Source organism: Rhinopithecus bieti, unplaced genomic scaffold (assembly GCF_001698545.2).
Source record: "Rhinopithecus bieti isolate Rb0 unplaced genomic scaffold, ASM169854v2 scaffold_6933, whole genome shotgun sequence".
Lineage (NCBI taxonomy): Eukaryota > Metazoa > Chordata > Mammalia > Primates > Cercopithecidae > Rhinopithecus > Rhinopithecus bieti.
Window position 1 is genome coordinate 2573325 of NW_016805426.1, and position 17030 is coordinate 2590354.

The window sequence follows — 17030 nt, forward strand, 5'->3', positions numbered from 1 at the left end:
AAAAAAAAAAAAAAAAAAAAAACAACCAAAAAACAAAAAAACTATATTCCTCCCAGCAAGTGTTTAACCTGAAATTAATCTATCAAGATCACCTACAAAGTATTCTTTCTCGCCAAAATGTTTAACCTAACCCAATCAAAGCTTTTAGATCTAATTTCCAGTTGACAGAAACTACGAGTTAGAAGGCAAAAGATAACCAGGGGAAACAAGTCAACACATATGGGATGTTACAGGACAACAGCCTGGCCTCCTCTCTTCAACAAGTCAATGTCAAGAAAAAGAAGGCCGGGCGCGGTGGCTCACGCCTGTAATCCCAGCACTTTGGGAGGCCGAGGCAGGTGAATCACCTGAGGACAGGAGTTTGAGACCAGCCTGGCCAACATGGCAAAACCTTGCCTCCACCAAAATATAAACATTAGCCAGGCGTGGTGCCAGATGACCGTAATCCCATCTACTTAGGAGGCTGAGGCATGAGAATCACTTGAACCCAGGAGGCAGAGGCTGCAGTGAGTGAGATCGCATCACTGCATTCCAGCCTGTGAGACAGGCAAGACTCTGTCTGGAAAAAAAAAGAAAAAGGGGTGGAGGGAAAATGGGTTATATTCTAAATTCAGAATATAGAGAGAATTAAATTTAGAGAAAACTAAAAGTCCTAATAACTCAGAGCACAGATAACTTTTTGGGCAGTTAAAACTATTTTGTGAGATTTTATAAAGGTGAAGACATATCATTATCCATTTGTCAAAATCCATAGGATATACAACACCAAGAGTGAACCCTAATGTAAACTAGGGATTCTGGATGATACTGATGTGTCAATGCAGTTTCATCCACGGTAACAAATATAACAGCCTGTTACAGGATGTTGATGATGAGGGAGACTCGGGGGGTGGGGGTCCTAATAACCAAATCTGTAACACTCCATGGCTTTTGATTGAATCTTGATTTCAAGAAGCAGTTGGAGGACAACTGAGGAAGTGTGACTGTGTATTAGATGATAAAGAGGAACTTCTATTAATTTTGTTATGCTGATTACATATATTGTGGTTATATAGAAAAGAATCCTGAAATTGTAGAGATGTCTATTTAAGTATTTAGAGGTGAAATATCCTGATATTGGTAATTTACTTTAAAATATTTTTTATAAATTAAACATGGCAAGATTACTTAAAGCGTTAAGCCTGGGTGTTACTGACTGCATGTTTGCGTTTCCCCAAAGTTCATATGTTGAACCCTAACCCCTAAGGGGATGGCATTAGGAGGTGGGCCTTTGGAGGTGACCAGGTTTAGATGAGGTCACAAGGGTAGAGCCTGCATGATGAACAGGGTGGGACCTTATCTTAAAAAAAAAAAAAAAAAAAAAGGAAGAGAGGTGTCTACTAGAGCTTGCTCTATCTGCTTTGTGAGGATAGAGGCAGTTTCTGCAAACCAAGAAGAGGACCCTTACTAGAATCTGACCATGCCAGCACCTTGATCTTGAACTTCCCAGCCTTCGGAACTGTGAGAAATAAATTTCTGTCATTTAAACCACCCAGTCTATTGCACTTTATATGGCAGTCCAAGCAGACTAAGACATTAGATAATGGATATACAGGTATTCATTAATAGAACTAAAGAGAATAACTGTATCAATGTTAGTCAGTATGAGTCCCACCTAAAATATCTCTTCCTTCACTTGTAGAAACACTGGATTAGATTATTCCAATTGCCTCAATGTTCTTCCACCCTTACCCAATCCAGTCCAATCTTCGGAGAAAATTATGATCACATCGCTACTCTGCACAGCATTCCATCAACCACCTCTTTAATGGGGAAAAGCGTAAATTCCATAGTGCAGCATATAAGGCTTTTCAAGATCTGCCCAAACTCCTTGAGCCACTCTATATATACTTCACTCATTTAAAACTCAACGACAATCCTACAAGTAGGTGAAATTATTATTCCCTCTTTACAGATAAGTAAAGGAGAATATAAGTAAATAACCTGACCAAGACCAAATGCTTGGTAAGTGGCCCAGCTTGACTTTAAATTTTGACAGTCTGATATATCCATAAACCAGATAAATCCATAATCTTAACCACAATATTATTCAGTGCCCGGTACAGTGTAGGTGCTCAATAAATGCTTGCTAGATGAGTTGTGTGGAAGAGCTTAGCTCTCCTTTTTCACTCACCTGATCCCAAGAGTTGTGAATCCTAACCACCCTGTTTCTCTTAAGAGCCAAGTCAAGTCAGAGCTGATGACTGTTACTGGCATTGTCCGGGCATCTAGTATTGCAGTATCCCCGCCCCTGTGAGGGCTGCAAAACCTTTTCTGATGTCGTTTCTTTGATGGTGGGGATCGGAACTAGGGAGGAATGAGGGGTCGCAGAACACAGGCTGCCCGCTGGGTCCGCGGGCTGCGGGGAGGGACGGCTCTAGTGCGCTGAGTAGTTGACTCGCCTGGCACAGACCTCAGAAGCCTCAAGACCCGGATCCCAGGAGCCCCGGCCCCGCGCCCTCAGCCCCGCGTCCAGGACCTGATCCTGGATTCCCAGGGGCCCTCCGGGGAAGACGGGGCCACTCCGGGCCCACTCACCTCGTCCCGGCACTGCTTCTGGCACATCTGGCAATACCAGCGTAGTTTCTGCAGGCCCTTGGACTTGATCCTGTTGGCGATAGCCTTGGGAGTAAGAAAATCCGACTTCCCCATGGCGACCACGGCAGCGGTCACTTTCTGGACCCTAGTGCCCAGCAAGCCGGAAACGGAACTTGGCAGGCGGCGGTGGGCGGGACAAATCCCCGCCGAGAGGCGAAAAGAGGTGGGGCCTGGGAAGACTGGGTTACAACGCTCGCGAGACTCCCCTCGGCGTAGCGCGAAGAAACGAGACTGAAGAAGAGCGGGAGGTGGGAGGGGCGCGTGAGGAAGCTTTTGCGCATGCGCGTTGAGGCCTGCCTGACCGACCTTCAACAGGGCTGCGGCTACCATGTTCTCTCGCGCGGGCGTAACTGGGCTGTCGGCCTGGACCTTGCAGCCTCAATGGTATGGCAACTTGCGGGAAGATCGGCAGGACCGCAAGGGATGGAAGAGCTTGGACACGGGGCAGGGAGGAGGAGATGGGCGCGGGAGCAGATCTGGGGTCGCAGGGCCTGGCTGGGCCCCGGCCCCTCGGAAGCGCCGGGTAGCGGGGGCTGCAGGAAGCGGCTCTGAGGCCGGCGAGGCGTGCGCAGGGCCGGGCTCCGGCGGAGCAAGGTCCCGCCCGGTCCCCTGAGGCCGGAGGGCCACCTGGGACCTCGGGTCTGCGGCCTGAGTCCAAATTGACGTATGGGCGGTCTTGAGTTCCCTCTGCTGATCAACACTTCCTGAGCTCCTACTGCGAGCCAGGCCCCCAGTCTCAGGGCCCGCGAGGTGTCGAAAGCCTGAGCGATAGCCCAGGGGAAATGTTAAGTTGTGCTTTTTGTCCTTGACGCCCTTTGAAACCCTCCAGTGCTGGACAGAGTGACCCTTTAAGATTCGGTCGAGTCAGAGAGCGCGGCCCTCGAGCACCTCCCGTGTTGCAGACGCTTTGCTGGGTGCTGGAACATCTAAGGCGAACATCCTAGATGCCCCTGAGGGTGGTCTTGGTGCCGAAGGGACCGTACAGATCTGTCTGAGGGCGGGGAAGGGAAGGACACCTAGCAGTACCTTGAAACCACTTGCTGAAACCGTAACCCTGCAAGGTCATGAAATTGCCCCAAGGTCCTAGGGGGAGGAGGTTGGTGGGCTTTAAGTGGTATTTGTTAACTGACGTGCAGCTAAATGGTTCCACGAGCCTCGAGAATTTTAAACATTAGTTACAGGTGGGGGAACCTGGGCCGGGGGAATGCATATTAGAAGGCCTGGGAATGGGCAGGTAAAAGTTAGTTTGTGGGTGGTGCTGTTAAGTTTTGAAGCTTGACAGAATCTGAAAGAATTTCAGACACGCTGCTAATGGGATTATAGGCTGTGTGGTAGCAATTCCCTGCTCTTAACAGTATGGAGGATTTCTAAGGCGCTACAGTTTTTTTGTATCCTAATTTATATGAAGGGACCATAAAACATTAATTGAAATAAATACGTTTTGCATTAAGCAAATCACTGATAGCAATATACGAGATTTTCAGAATGAAATCTGATGTGAATTAGCCACATAAAATTTTTGGTGACTTGGCCTTGGAAGTCAGATTTTTTTTCTCTAATACGGAAAAATAAATTCATGGGAATTAAAAGGTCACCGTAGTTGGATTTTCAGTTGTATAGATTGCCCCACTTGTTAACCACTCAGCAGAACGTTAGCTGAGTGCTTGCACTGCACCTGGTGGTACTTGGAAAGTGCCAAAACGTGATGGTGAACAAATAGATAACGTCCCGGTCAGCTTCCTGGAACAGTGCCTGGCATGCAGTGGTGCTCTGCGAACATCAGCTCTCCTGTCCTTACCTTCTTGCCACGCATTAATGTTGTCTGTCAGTATTTTTAGAACCTTAGTTTTGTTTCTAAGTTGATCTTTAAAAAAATGGAAAGAGTTTCTTAAGCAAAGACAGAATATTTTACAAAAAATTTTAGAAATATCTTTTTTAAAAGCACTTGTAAGATCATTTGAAGCTCCTTTAGAAAAGGATCGTTTTAAGTAAGCGCTCTCAGTTCGAGACAACTACTGTTAGGAGCTGAAATGGGAACCTCAATCAGCATATAAAGGTCCTAATCCTGACATTAATCCCTTTGGAATATTGGTTTTAAGGCATCAATCCACCGTGTTCCACTATGAAAGCATATTCTGTCCTCTTCTTTTCACTTATGCCTTCACTCCTGGTGCTTAATGTCTTTCCTGCCTCTTCTGCCATTTCTCTTCCCATTAATTATAATTGCCTTTGGAATGCAGAAATTAAAAACACTCCACAGAATTAATTTGGAAGGGGAAAAAATACCTTTGCCTTAATGAACCATGAAGAGGCATATTCCCACGCTTCTGTCTTGATTACTGGAAGTTTTTTAAAGTACAATTTGTTATTGTTTTAGTTTTTGTTTTCAGAGAGATCACCATACTAACATAAATTAAACATTAGTCTTACTTAAATTTACAGTGGTTATTTTAACAGTTGTTAGGGTATCGGCAAAATACCCTAACTTTTGAAAGTTAAACCTTTTTTTTTTTTTAAGTAACATTTAAGAAAATGGAAATAAAATTTGGAGAGAAAGAGTCCCTGATTTTACTGTCTTCAAATCTGGGAAAAACATATTTCTATGTCTTAGAGTTCAGTAGTCTCTAAAATGGAACTGTTCTGTAATAACGTGTCAGTAGTCATAAACTACATACACCGAAAAGGAGATGGCATTTCAGGAGAGAAAAGACAAATTGTCATCAGAGACCATAAGGGCAGATATTTACTAGTAAATGTAAAAAATGTTAGGCAGCAGAGTATAGTACTGTATAAAGAGAGACTCTGTAGCCAGCCCTGAAGGGCTCCATTCAGATGGCAGGGATTGAATTCTGATTGCCACTTAGCAGCTCTGTGACCTTGGGCGGGTTACTTAGTGTCTGTCCCACCAGTTCCTCGTCTGTCAAATGTATGCAATAAAAGTGCACAATTCAGTGGGTTAGTGTGAGGATTAGAGTATTTGCAAAGCATGTAGGACAGTGGGAGAAATGCTGATAGGGATCCAAATGCTGTATATCATTGCCTAAATGAAGAGTTTAAGTACAGTTTCTACATCAAATGTAATGTAAGAAGATTGCTTGGACTTGCCAAAAGAGGAAAAGAAGATGCAGTCGGGCCAGGCGCAGTGGCTCACGCCTGTCATCCCAGCACTTGGAGAGGCCGAGGCGGGAGGATCACGAGGTCAAGAGATAGAGACCATACTGGCCAACATGGTGAAACCCTGTCTCTACTAAAAATACAAAAATTAGCCAGACGTGGTGGTACGTGCCTGAAATCCCAGCTACTCGGGAGGCTGAGACAGGAGAAGCACTTGAACCCGGGAGGCGGAGGTTGCAGTGAGCTGAGATTGTGCCACTGCACTCCAACCTGGTGACAGAGCGAGACTCCATCTCAAAAAAAAAAAAAAAAAGATGATGCAGTCCTGGGTGTGGGTTAGAGAAGTGTGAAGGAGTCAGTTTTTGCTGGTGGCAGGTGATGGACTTTTGCACATTTAATATCAGAATTAGAAGTACTTCATAATTTTCTTTTCCTTGAGAATTAGCCAATGTTGCTTCCTTTTTAAGTTTTTATATATCTTAATACACTCCTTAAAAATCTCTCAAATTGTAGTTTCTTGGAAGGGTGTCATTCCTGATTCCCTCCTCCACTGCCTTCATCAGCTGTTCTAACAGTGCTGTGGGATCATGGTAGATAGTGGTAATCCACAGTACATTTGATTCTCCCTCTGCTGTGTTTCTTAATCTCCAGAGGATGTCAGGACGTGCAGTGATTCAGAGCTTTATCTCCTCATTTGCAAAAAATTTATATTTAGTAAAGGAAACTATCCCTAAAGAGAGTTCAAATGGCTCATCACTGTTCTTACTCAAATTGTACCTAAAAATTAAAGTAGTAACATAGACATCTTCAGAATTAAATGAAAGCTAAACATGAGAGTGCTTTAAAACACATGAAATTAGGGTAAGTGCATAGCATTATCACAAAAGATGCTACCTCTTCATACCTCTGACTTGGAGTACTTAAGGAAACCAAAACATTCTGTGTTTGTCCAAATATGGTATGCAATTCAAATTTGTTCCAAACAGTATTCTCTGACCAGAAACTTGTGTCAGTTCATTTGAAGTGTCTGCCTAAAACCATAATATCGAAGTGTGACTTGTTATAACCAATAAATTTTGTGTTCAGGGAGAAAAGTCATTACTACACCAAAACAGGAAGGTTAGCCAAAAACTGGTATTACTTTTTAAGTGTGATTATGAAAAGCTGTTGCTAGTAGAACAGTCATGGCAGGTAGTTTGTGCTCTGAAATAACAGAGCTTGTCAGGATTTGTCAGCTTTTATCTTTTCCTTTAGTAGATTGGTTCTTAAAACCAAATCTAATATTTTTATGCTGAAGGGGGAGAATCACCTGAGCCCAGGAAGTCGAGACCACAGGGAGCCATGGTCACGCCACTGCACTCTAGCCTGGGTGAGGGGAGTGAGACCCTGTCTTCAAACCCCAAAAAAGATCCACTCTTTGTTATACAGTTCTATGGATTTGGGCAAATGTGTAATGACATGTATCCACCATTACAATATCATACTGAAGAGCTTCACTCCCCTAAAAATCCCTCCTCTCTCCCCAAAACCCTGACCACCACTTCTCTCAACTATTGCTAGATCATCGCCTTTTCTGGCATGTCGTATAGCCAGAATCATACAGGATTTGGTCTTTTTCAGACTGCCCTCTCTCCCTTAGCACTATGCACTTAAGGTTTCTCCAGGCTTTTTTATGACTTAATAGCTCCTTTGTGGTTTTGGTGAATAATGGTCCATTGTATGGGTGTATCAGAGTTAGATCCATTCATTCATGTATCAAAGGACATCTGGGTTGCTTCCAACTTTTGGCATCATGAATGAAGCTGCTTTACATGCTTATGTGTAGATTTTATGTGGACATAACTTTTCATCTCAGTTAGGTAAATACTGATTGCTGGATCATAAGTTAAGACTAGGTTTAGCTTTGTAAAAATCTGCCAGAACTTCTTCCCAAGTGGCTGTGTACTATTTTACATTCCTGCCAGTAATCAGCGAGAGTTCCTTTTGTTCCACATCCTTATCATTGTTTGGTGGTCAGTTTTTTGGGTTTTATCCATTCTTGCAGGTGTGTAGTAGTATTTTACTGTTTTGACTTGCAGTTTTCTAATGATGTGTTACTGAGCATCATATATGCTTTTTGCCATCTGGGTTTTTTTTTTTTTTTTTTTTTTTTGGAGGGGGCGCAGTGGGGAACAGAGTCTTGCTCTGTCACCCAGGCTGGAATGCAATGGTGCCATCTCTGCTCACCACAACCTCTGCTTCCTGGGTTCCAGTGATTCTCCTGCCTCAGCCTCCCAAGTAGCTGGGATTACAGGTGCATACCACCACGCCTGGCTCATTTTTTGTATTTTTAGTAGAGATGAGGTTTCACCATGTTGGTCAGGCTGGTCTCGGAACTCCTGACCTTGTGATCCGCCCGCCTCGGCCTCCCAAAGTGCTGGGATTGTATGAGCGACCGCACTCAGCCCTGCCATCTGTTTCTTTGGTGAAGTCTCCAGATCTTTTGTCCATCTTTTTATTTGGGTTGTTTTTTCTCTTATTGCATTTTAAGAGTTGTTTGTTTTGGTAACAAGTCCTTTATCAGAGATGAGTTTTAGAAATATTTTCTCCCAGCCTGTGGATTGACTTTTCATTCTCTTTACAGTATTTTCACAGGACAGAAGTTTTAAATTTCAATAAAGCCCAAATTAATTTTTTCTGTCATGGATGATGCTTTTGGTGTTGTATTTAAAAACTTATTGCCAAACCCAAGGCACCTGGATTGTCTCCTGTGGTATCTTCTAGAAGTTTTACAGTTTGGCATTTTATATTTAGGCCTGTGGTTCATTTTAAGTTAATTTTTATGAAATTCGTGAAGTCATTGTACAGATTAGTATTTTTGCATGTAAGTGTCCAGTTATTCCAGTACCATTTGTTTGTTAGAATATCCTTTTTTCCTTGAATTGTTTTTGCTTCTTTATTACTGTAACTTTAAAGGAAGTCTTAAAGTCAGGTAGTGTTAGTCCTGATGGTATTGCTTGGCTTTTCTAGGTCTTTGGCCTTCCCGTATAACCTTGAAAATCGGTTTATTGATATCCACAAAGTAACTTGCTGAGATTTTAGTGGATTTTTAAAATTGTAAAACACATGTAACATGAAGTTTGTAATTTTAACCATGTAATTGTATGCGGGCATTTTTAACTTCATACTCCAGTAGTTCAGGGCTGCTGTAGAGGAATGCAACTAGCTTTTTATATACACTAAGCTTATATCCTGCAACCTGGTCATAAATGTTTATCGGCTTTAGGAGGGATTATTTTTATTCTTTGGGATTTTCTACATAGATAATCATGTCATCTATGAACAAAAACAGTTTTATTCCTTCCCTTCAAATCTCTATGCCTCTTATTTTCTTGTCTTACTGCATTAGCTAAGACTTCGAGTATGATACCAAAGAAGAGTGAGTGGGGATTTCCTTGTCTTGTTCCCAATCTTATGGGGAAAGCTCCTAGCCTCTCCCATTAAGTCAAGGTTTTTGTATTTTGTTTTTTAGCAGGTTGAGGAAGTTCTCTATTTCTAGTTTGCTGAGAGACTTTATCATGAATGGGTGTTAGATTTTGTTGGATGCTTTTTCTGCACCTATTGATTGTATGCTTTTTTCTTCTTTAACCTGTTGACGTAATAGATTATATTATTTGATTTTTAAATATTGAACCATCTTTGCATACCTGGAGTCAATCCCACTTAGTGATAGTATATAATTATTTTTAATACATTGTTGGATTCGATTTGCTAATACACTGTTGAGGATTTTTGCATCTCATCTATGCTCATGAGCGATATTAGTCACCGTCCACCGAGGTCATTCAATTAGAGAAACCTTAAATCATTCTTATTGTTTTATTTTCTACTACGAATGTACATGTGAAGAAGTTAAATACTCGCAAATCTAATCTCCTATTGCTTTGCCAGCATCTTTGTCCAGGTTCTTGAGGTCTCTTGTGAGGCTGCGGCAGCCTATGTCCCCATGTTTTCAATATTCATCAAAACTCCAACCTCATTTTACGCTTGTCACTGCCATCTGAGATACTTTGCTGAAATACTAAACTGATTTGTGGGCTTACAAACATTCATTTCCCTACTAACCTACAAAAACATTCACTTCCCTACTAACCTACAAATAAGATTTAAACTGATTTGTTTTAATATTTAAAATATTAATTATTTAAAGTGATAAACCCAGCCCATGTCTCCAGCTTCCCCTTCTCCATTCTCACTCTTTCCTGAACATGAATCTTCTTAAAATGACATCCCGTTCCCGAGAATCCCCTCCTTAGGTCCCTCCTTTGTGAACACATTTACTCATTGCTCAATTCTCCAGTGTAGCTTGCCTGCAAACATAGGCACTTTGTATGGATTTGAAGGCAGGAAGATAATTTCATATTTTTTAGCACGTCTTCTCCCATCAGGGCACGAATTCTCTCATATTCATCTTTCACCAACATTTCATTTAAGTCTAATCATTTTGACTTCTGCACATTAGCATTTCAATTTTAAAGACTTGAAAAAATATTAAATTTTATGTAAATGTAATTTTTCATGAACCTTGTTTATGAGGTAATATGTCAGAGACCATGTCGTGTTTACTAGTGCCTGGAATGTAGAGCAGCTTGGCAGATGTTTATTGAACTGAATTGAAAAAGAATCAGTTGATATAAACTACTTTTACACGTATAGTCATGTTCGACTACATCATTGACTCTAAGTGTTGCTGGAAGAGGTTACTGTGAACTAAGGAAGTTTTTAGAGTGGCTGGCCTTGACTTGAAGTATAGTTGGGCAGCTTAACAAGGGGAGGGGCTTTTCTGTTATGGAAACAACATAAGCAAAGATATGGAGGTGGGAATAGAACATGTGGGAGTCAATAGAGCATGTTGACTTCAGGGAAGGTGGTGTTAGAGACAGGCCAAATGAAAGGAGGCCTTCGATACAGGGATTCGCGCCACTACTCAGGAATTTAAATAGATGTCTGTTCATATACATCTGAGTCCTGTATTTGGTAGATTGCTTCTTTATGGGATATTCTTTAAATAAATATATTAACTCTGAAAGTTTTTCTTGTGTAACGGAACTATTTTCAAAACCTGAAACAATTTTAAAACTTTTATCCTCAGGATTCAAGTTCGAAATATGGCAACTTTGAAAGATAGTAAGTATGTTGTTTGTTTCAATATGTGAATTAAGAAAAACTAAATTTTGACAAATACAAATACTTTCAAAAATATACTGCTTTAGCCCATTGTATATTTGATCAAAACTGACCAAATGGATTTCCGTTGTGTGTTTGGGATGTTGGACTTGTTCTGAAAAGACCAATAAGAAAGGACACATGAGAAAGCTGTATTCTGTCGTCTGTAGAATGATCATGACGTAACTAGAAAAAACTATACCAGTGTGGGTGTGAGGAGGGGTAAATAATGTTATGGAATTATATATAAATAATGTTATGGAATATGTGGTTAAGGCAATTTTCAATACCATTTAATGTTTTAAATGTATATTATTGTCTTATGTTGCCATTTGCTTGTCCTAAGTAGTAGCTAGTCTTGCCTTTCTTTTATTAGTACTATTAAGACTGGTTTAGCATCATGCTGTTTATTGTTTATCTAAGTGCTCATTATTCTGCCCTGCACTTTAGACAAATATTTCAATAAATTCACAATGAAGTTAGATGGTAATTCCTTTGTCTTAACACAGTACTTCTATTTTTCAGTTACCAGGAGACTAAAGTCCATCAAAAACATCCAGAAAATTACCAAGTCTATGAAAATGGTAGCAGCAGCAAAATATGCCCGAGCTGAGAGAGAGCTGAAACCAGCTCGAATATATGGATTGGGATCTTTGGGTAAGGGAAGAGTGTAATTCACAAATTAGGAAGAACTGTTTAACACAAAGAAGACTACTGATGACCTGTATCTAGAGCTTACAGTGATGTCAAGCCTATTCAAGTACCTGACATGTACTTATTTTTCATCTATATCCACTTGACACGTAACGATAACAACCCATGCAGGTAGGAACTGTTAGAATCCCTGCTTTCCAGTGAGAAAAACTGAAGCACACGGAAGTTAAGTAACTTGCCTAAGATCACATATAAAAGGATGAAGAGCCTGTTTGGACCTATGTGGTTTGGTGTCAGAGCCTGTGTATTTGTTAACCATTATACGTGACCATGTTAACTTTTAAAATATTCTGAAATTTTCCCGGTTACTAAGTATACCATCAGAAGAACTTGGAAACCATGCATTAGGTGCAAGGGCTTAATTTCATCCTATGACTTTGTAGTGTGGCATTTTAGGACTGCAGTGGGGCAGGTAGGGGCATTGCAGTGGAGAGCTGACCAGGTGGTCATGGATATGACTCTTGATGGTGTTGTGAGAAGAATCCGAATGATGTTGAAGCAGGAAAAGCAGCTGAGAACCTTCATTTTCAAGATACTTAATCACCATTCTTATCTTTTCAAAAGCATGAAGACATTTTTCCTTCAGAAATTTATGTAATCCATCCTTAATTAGTCTTCTTAATGGAAAAGAGATATGGCAGTTTAAAAGAATTTATATTGTGTTTTAAATGCCTTTATACTTGATTATGAATTTATCTTGGAAATAAAATTGTAAAGAGCTGGAAATGGGAAAGAAGTTTCTATTTTAACTTGTAATTACATTCTTTCTCTTAACTTTTTTATGATCATGCTGTCTTATCCGGAGTTGAGTCTATCTAAAAGAATTTTTAACTTAAGGAAGATTTATGCAAATTTGATAGTAAAGAAAATCATGCAGTGAATCCCCTATTTATCTACCAAATCTTCAAGAATCTCAGCTTATAGCTGTCCTTATTTTGTGTGTGTGTGTGTGTGTGTGTGTGTGTGTTTTGTTGTTTTTTGTTTTTTTTGAGATGGAGTCTTACTCTGTTGCCCAGACTAGAGTGCAGTGCAGACAATCTCAGCTCACTACAACTTCCACCTCCCAGGCTCAAGCGATTCTCCTGCCTTAGCCTCCCCAGTAGCTAGGATTAACAGCCCCGCCACCATACCTGGCTAATTTTTGTATTTTTAATAGAGATGGGGTTTCACTGTGTTGGCCAGGCTGGTCTCAAACTCCTAACCTCAGGTGATCTGCCCATCTCGGCCTCCCAAAGTGCTGGGATTACAGGCATGAGCCACTGTGCCTGGCCTCAGCTTACAGCTGTCCTAAGAACGCTTGCTTATACTAGGCAGTTGCCAGCTAAATGTAAATGCATATTTTGAAAATAACCAACTGCTTTGTAAATTGGAGATTTATTGTATTTAGTGTAAATTGCATATAAAAATTACTGCTTTTGTTTGTTTTAAGCTTTGTATGAAAAGCTGATATCAAGGTTCCTGAAGACAAGAAGAAACACCTCCTTATTGGTGTGTCCTCAGATCGAGGACTGTGTGGTGCTATTCATTCCTCCATTGCTAAACAGATGAAAAGTGAGGTTGCTACACTAACAGCAGCTGGGAAAGAAGTTATGCTTGTTGGAATTGGTGACAAAATCAGAGGCATACTTTATAGGTAATTTAAATATATATTGTTTATTTTCATAAAGGTGCAAGCATGAATAAATCTTCTCTCGGAAGTTTTGACAAACTCTCAAAACCTTCGTCAACAGTTTATTTAAACAAGGTATATTCTTCAGGGCCTTTTTTGGTATACTCACAGGGAGGTGTTCGTTTCCTTTTTCGTTTTTCCAGGATATATTGGAACATTTCTGTTTTCCTTCCCCTGTTTTCTACCTTTGCTTCTTCATCTGGATCATAAGTTGAGTGCCATGTGAATATCAAAAGCTATCAGCATTCAGCCAAATGAGGCATCTGAGGAGCTGTTCCAGCCCGGAAGTGTTAGCAATCGTTCATTAGGATTAGAAGGAGAGGAATAAAGGCAAAACGAATATAAAACAAGACGGACCTTATTTTTAGTTCTTAGTTCTTTGCAGGTGCTGAGGGAAAGGAATTATGATAGTGTGTGGAACAACTCAGGAAATCACCACCACCCACACACACCCCTAAAGACCTGATCCATGGTGACGATGTTTTCTCCTGCCCGTCCCCTGTGCCTTTTCAGAAGTGTTGTTAAACTAGCTATGTGAGCTCTTGCTTTTCTTGTAGAACTCATTCGGACCAGTTTCTGGTGGCATTCAAAGAAGTGGGAAGAAAGCCCCCGACTTTTGGAGATGCGTCAGTCATTGCCCTTGAATTACTAAATTCTGGATATGAATTTGATGAAGGCTCCATCATCTTTAATCGATTCAGGCAAGAAAGATTTAGAAATCAAAGCTTTTTTTATGTTCATGTTTTGTTCATATTTTGAAATAACAGTTTAAAAATTACTTTGAGATTTACATTTGTTTTTGTCAATTCTAGGTCTGTCATCTCCTATAAGACAGAAGAAAAGCCCATCTTTTCCCTTAATACCATTGCAAGTGCTGGTGAGTAGTTTTTCTACTACATACATTTTTTGGCATGTAGAATGAAGAGATTTGTACACTAAGGCAGACAGTGTCAAGATGGGTAGTGGTAGCAGTAGCGCTATAGCAAATGATTTGGAGCTTTTTTTTTTTTTTTTTTGACGGAGTCTCACTGTGTCACCCAGGCTGAAGTGCAATGGCATGATCTTGGTTCACTGCAACCTCCGCCTCCCGGGTTCAAGCAATTGTCCTGCCTCAGCCTCCCAAGTAGCTGGGATTACAGGTGCATGCCACCACCACGCCTGGCTAATTTTTGTATCTTTAGTAGAGATGGGGTTTCACCATGTTGGCCAGGCTGGTCTTGAACTCCTGCCCTCAAGTGATCCACCTGCCTTAGCCTCCCAAAATGCTGATATGACAGGTGTGAGCCACTGTGCCCTGCCGATCTGGGGCTGTTGAAGTGCCATCTCTTGACTTCCATGATACTTAATTCAGTCATTGTTTGATAATTCCTGCTCCATTCTGTCATTAATTGAAGAAATTGATATCTATTGAGGTTCATCATTAGATTTTTTGTCCTCAAGGATTGAAGAGCATAGCTAGAAACTGGCTTTGCAATTCATGTTTGGGACCTCTGACTACAGTACAACAGAAGCCCTAGAATAGAGAGTTGAACAGTGTTCACAACTAATTTACACTGACTGACCCAATTCTCTTGTTTTATTGTTGGAATAAAGTCATCATTGATCATTGAAGCATCCTGGAATAATACTCTAGAACTGATTTTAGTTTTCTAAGGCTTTTTCCCCTTGTATATACCATCTATTTTCATCTATTTTCTAATACTTCATTTATTTTCAAGTATGTACTTTACATGTTAATGTTTCTGAAATTGAGATGGCTCTACCAGACAATGGAGTATCATTTGTAATAGAGTACATTTTTTTCTCTCTTAATGAGAAATAAAGTAGGTGTTACAACCAGTACCATTTTCAGTTTGATGGAATATAGTACTATTTCACCACTCGACCCCAATGAATGAATTTTGAAATGTACTACTAAATTGCTACAACATTGAAACTACAATTCCTGTCAGTTTCTAGTTCTCCCCCTCTTTCACGTGATTAGAAAGGTTTTCCTTCTCTCATTTTCCAGATTGATACATTCAGATTTCTTCAGTAATCAAATGACTAAGTTGGAATTATTGCACAGGTTGAGTATCCCTTGTGTGAATGCTTAGGACCAGGAATGTTTGGTATTTCAGAATATTTTCATATTTATAATTATACACATAGCCTGAAGGCAGTTTTATGCAATGTTTTAGATAATTTTCTGCATGAAACAAAGTTTCGAATGCAGCCCATCGCACAAGGTCAGGTGTGGGATTTTCCACTTGTGGCATCATGTCAGTGCTCAAAATGTTTCAGATTTTGGAGCACTTCAGATTTTGGACTTTGGTATTTGGGATGCTCAACCTGTATTATACTATATTGGTTTCAATTCATTCTTTTTTTTTTAATTGGAAAAAGCATTGAGTACTTGCTGGCTTTGTAACAGGCACATGCTAATGCTGTCCAGAGGGCCTCATAATCATGAAATGTAGTACAATTATTTCAAATGTTGACTTAATTTTTCTAAAGTTATATGGAGTAGAATATCAAATGCTTTATTTACACATTATAGTTTGCTAAAAATATGCTATCCATAGTGTGGAAATAGATGAAATTATTAGAACAGATTCATTTACCTTATATTACATTAATTTCTGCTCTGTAATTATAAAGGAGTTTTACACTGAAAAGCTGTTTTTGATGAATTAGTATTCTGTATAACTTCAAAGAAACTGATCACTTGTTTTAACAGAGAGCATGAGTATCTACGATGATATTGATGCTGATGTGCTACAAAATTACCAAGAATACAATCTGGCGAACATCATCTACTACTCTTTGAAGGAGTCCAGCACTAGTGAGCAGAGTGCCAGGATGACAGCCATGGACAATGCCAGCAAGAATGCTTGTAAGTACACAATAAGGATGGTGCCAGCAGGAATGCTTGTGAGCACACAGTGAATCTCAGCTGAGAGGAGTCCATTGCCGAGAGTAGCATCAACAACATTAACTTAACATTCTTCTACCTGTAGGAAAGTATATCTTGATAGATAGTTGATTTGTAAGTACTGTGAAAAGGTATCCTATGGAAGATATAAAAATATCTTCATAACATTTTTTGAGAGGCCAATTTTGTTACCCCAAAATCTCTTATTTTTAAATTAAGCAACAAAAGTTAGTTAACAAATTATTCTTCTCTAGTTTCAGATTTTTTGTGCAATCTTTTTGTTTTGTTTGTAGCTGAGATGATTGACAAATTGACATTGACATTCAACCGTACCCGCCAAGCTGTCATCACAAAAGAGTTGATTGAAATTATCTCTGGTGCTGCGGCTCTGTAAGTAATTGTAGATTGTTGCCTTCAGAGAATTTTTTTTTCCTCTTGCTGTGTCTGCTTGTTTGGATGCTTAAAAGTTTTGTTTTGTCTTTTGAAGTTGAAATGACTCATTGCTGAATCTTGCGTCCTAACTCTGAGGCTATAAAGATGTGGTAAAATGGGATCTCTTTGGTTTATTTTATTGTTTCAGCTGGAAACACTCGGGCTTAGTTTTCACTTTTCTAAAGCATTAGGAATGGGATGTGGATAATTCAGTATCATTTATGAAATTTTTTTTGGAATTTAAACAATTGTAAGCTTTCTGAGTTACAGGGCTAGTTTCAGATTTGGTTTTACATAAATCTATAAACTATTGCATGTTGGGAAGGTCCAGGAATTTTTTAATCA

At 40.0% G+C, this 17030-nt stretch overlaps 2 protein-coding genes across 2 annotated transcripts in view; one reads left to right on the forward strand and one right to left on the reverse strand.

Moving 5' to 3' along the window:
* Positions 1-2778, reverse strand: part of KIN (Kin17 DNA and RNA binding protein) — a 38936-nt gene extending 36158 nt beyond the window's left edge. The window contains exon 1 of the mRNA XM_017872490.1: positions 2578-2778. Coding sequence (XP_017727979.1) covers positions 2578-2691 — 114 coding nt within the window. The 5' untranslated portion in view covers positions 2692-2778. The remainder of the gene's footprint in view (positions 1-2577) is intronic.
* A 109-nt stretch (positions 2779-2887) lies between these two features.
* ATP5F1C (ATP synthase F1 subunit gamma) lies at positions 2888-16647 on the forward strand. The gene is given in 9 exon segments (XM_017872491.1): positions 2888-3021; positions 10883-10917; positions 11482-11613; positions 13100-13111; positions 13114-13303; positions 13897-14040; positions 14152-14216; positions 16059-16214; positions 16547-16647. Coding segments are annotated over 9 exon segments (891 nt in total). The 5' UTR covers positions 2888-2965.
* Positions 16648-17030: the final 383 nt, after the last annotated feature.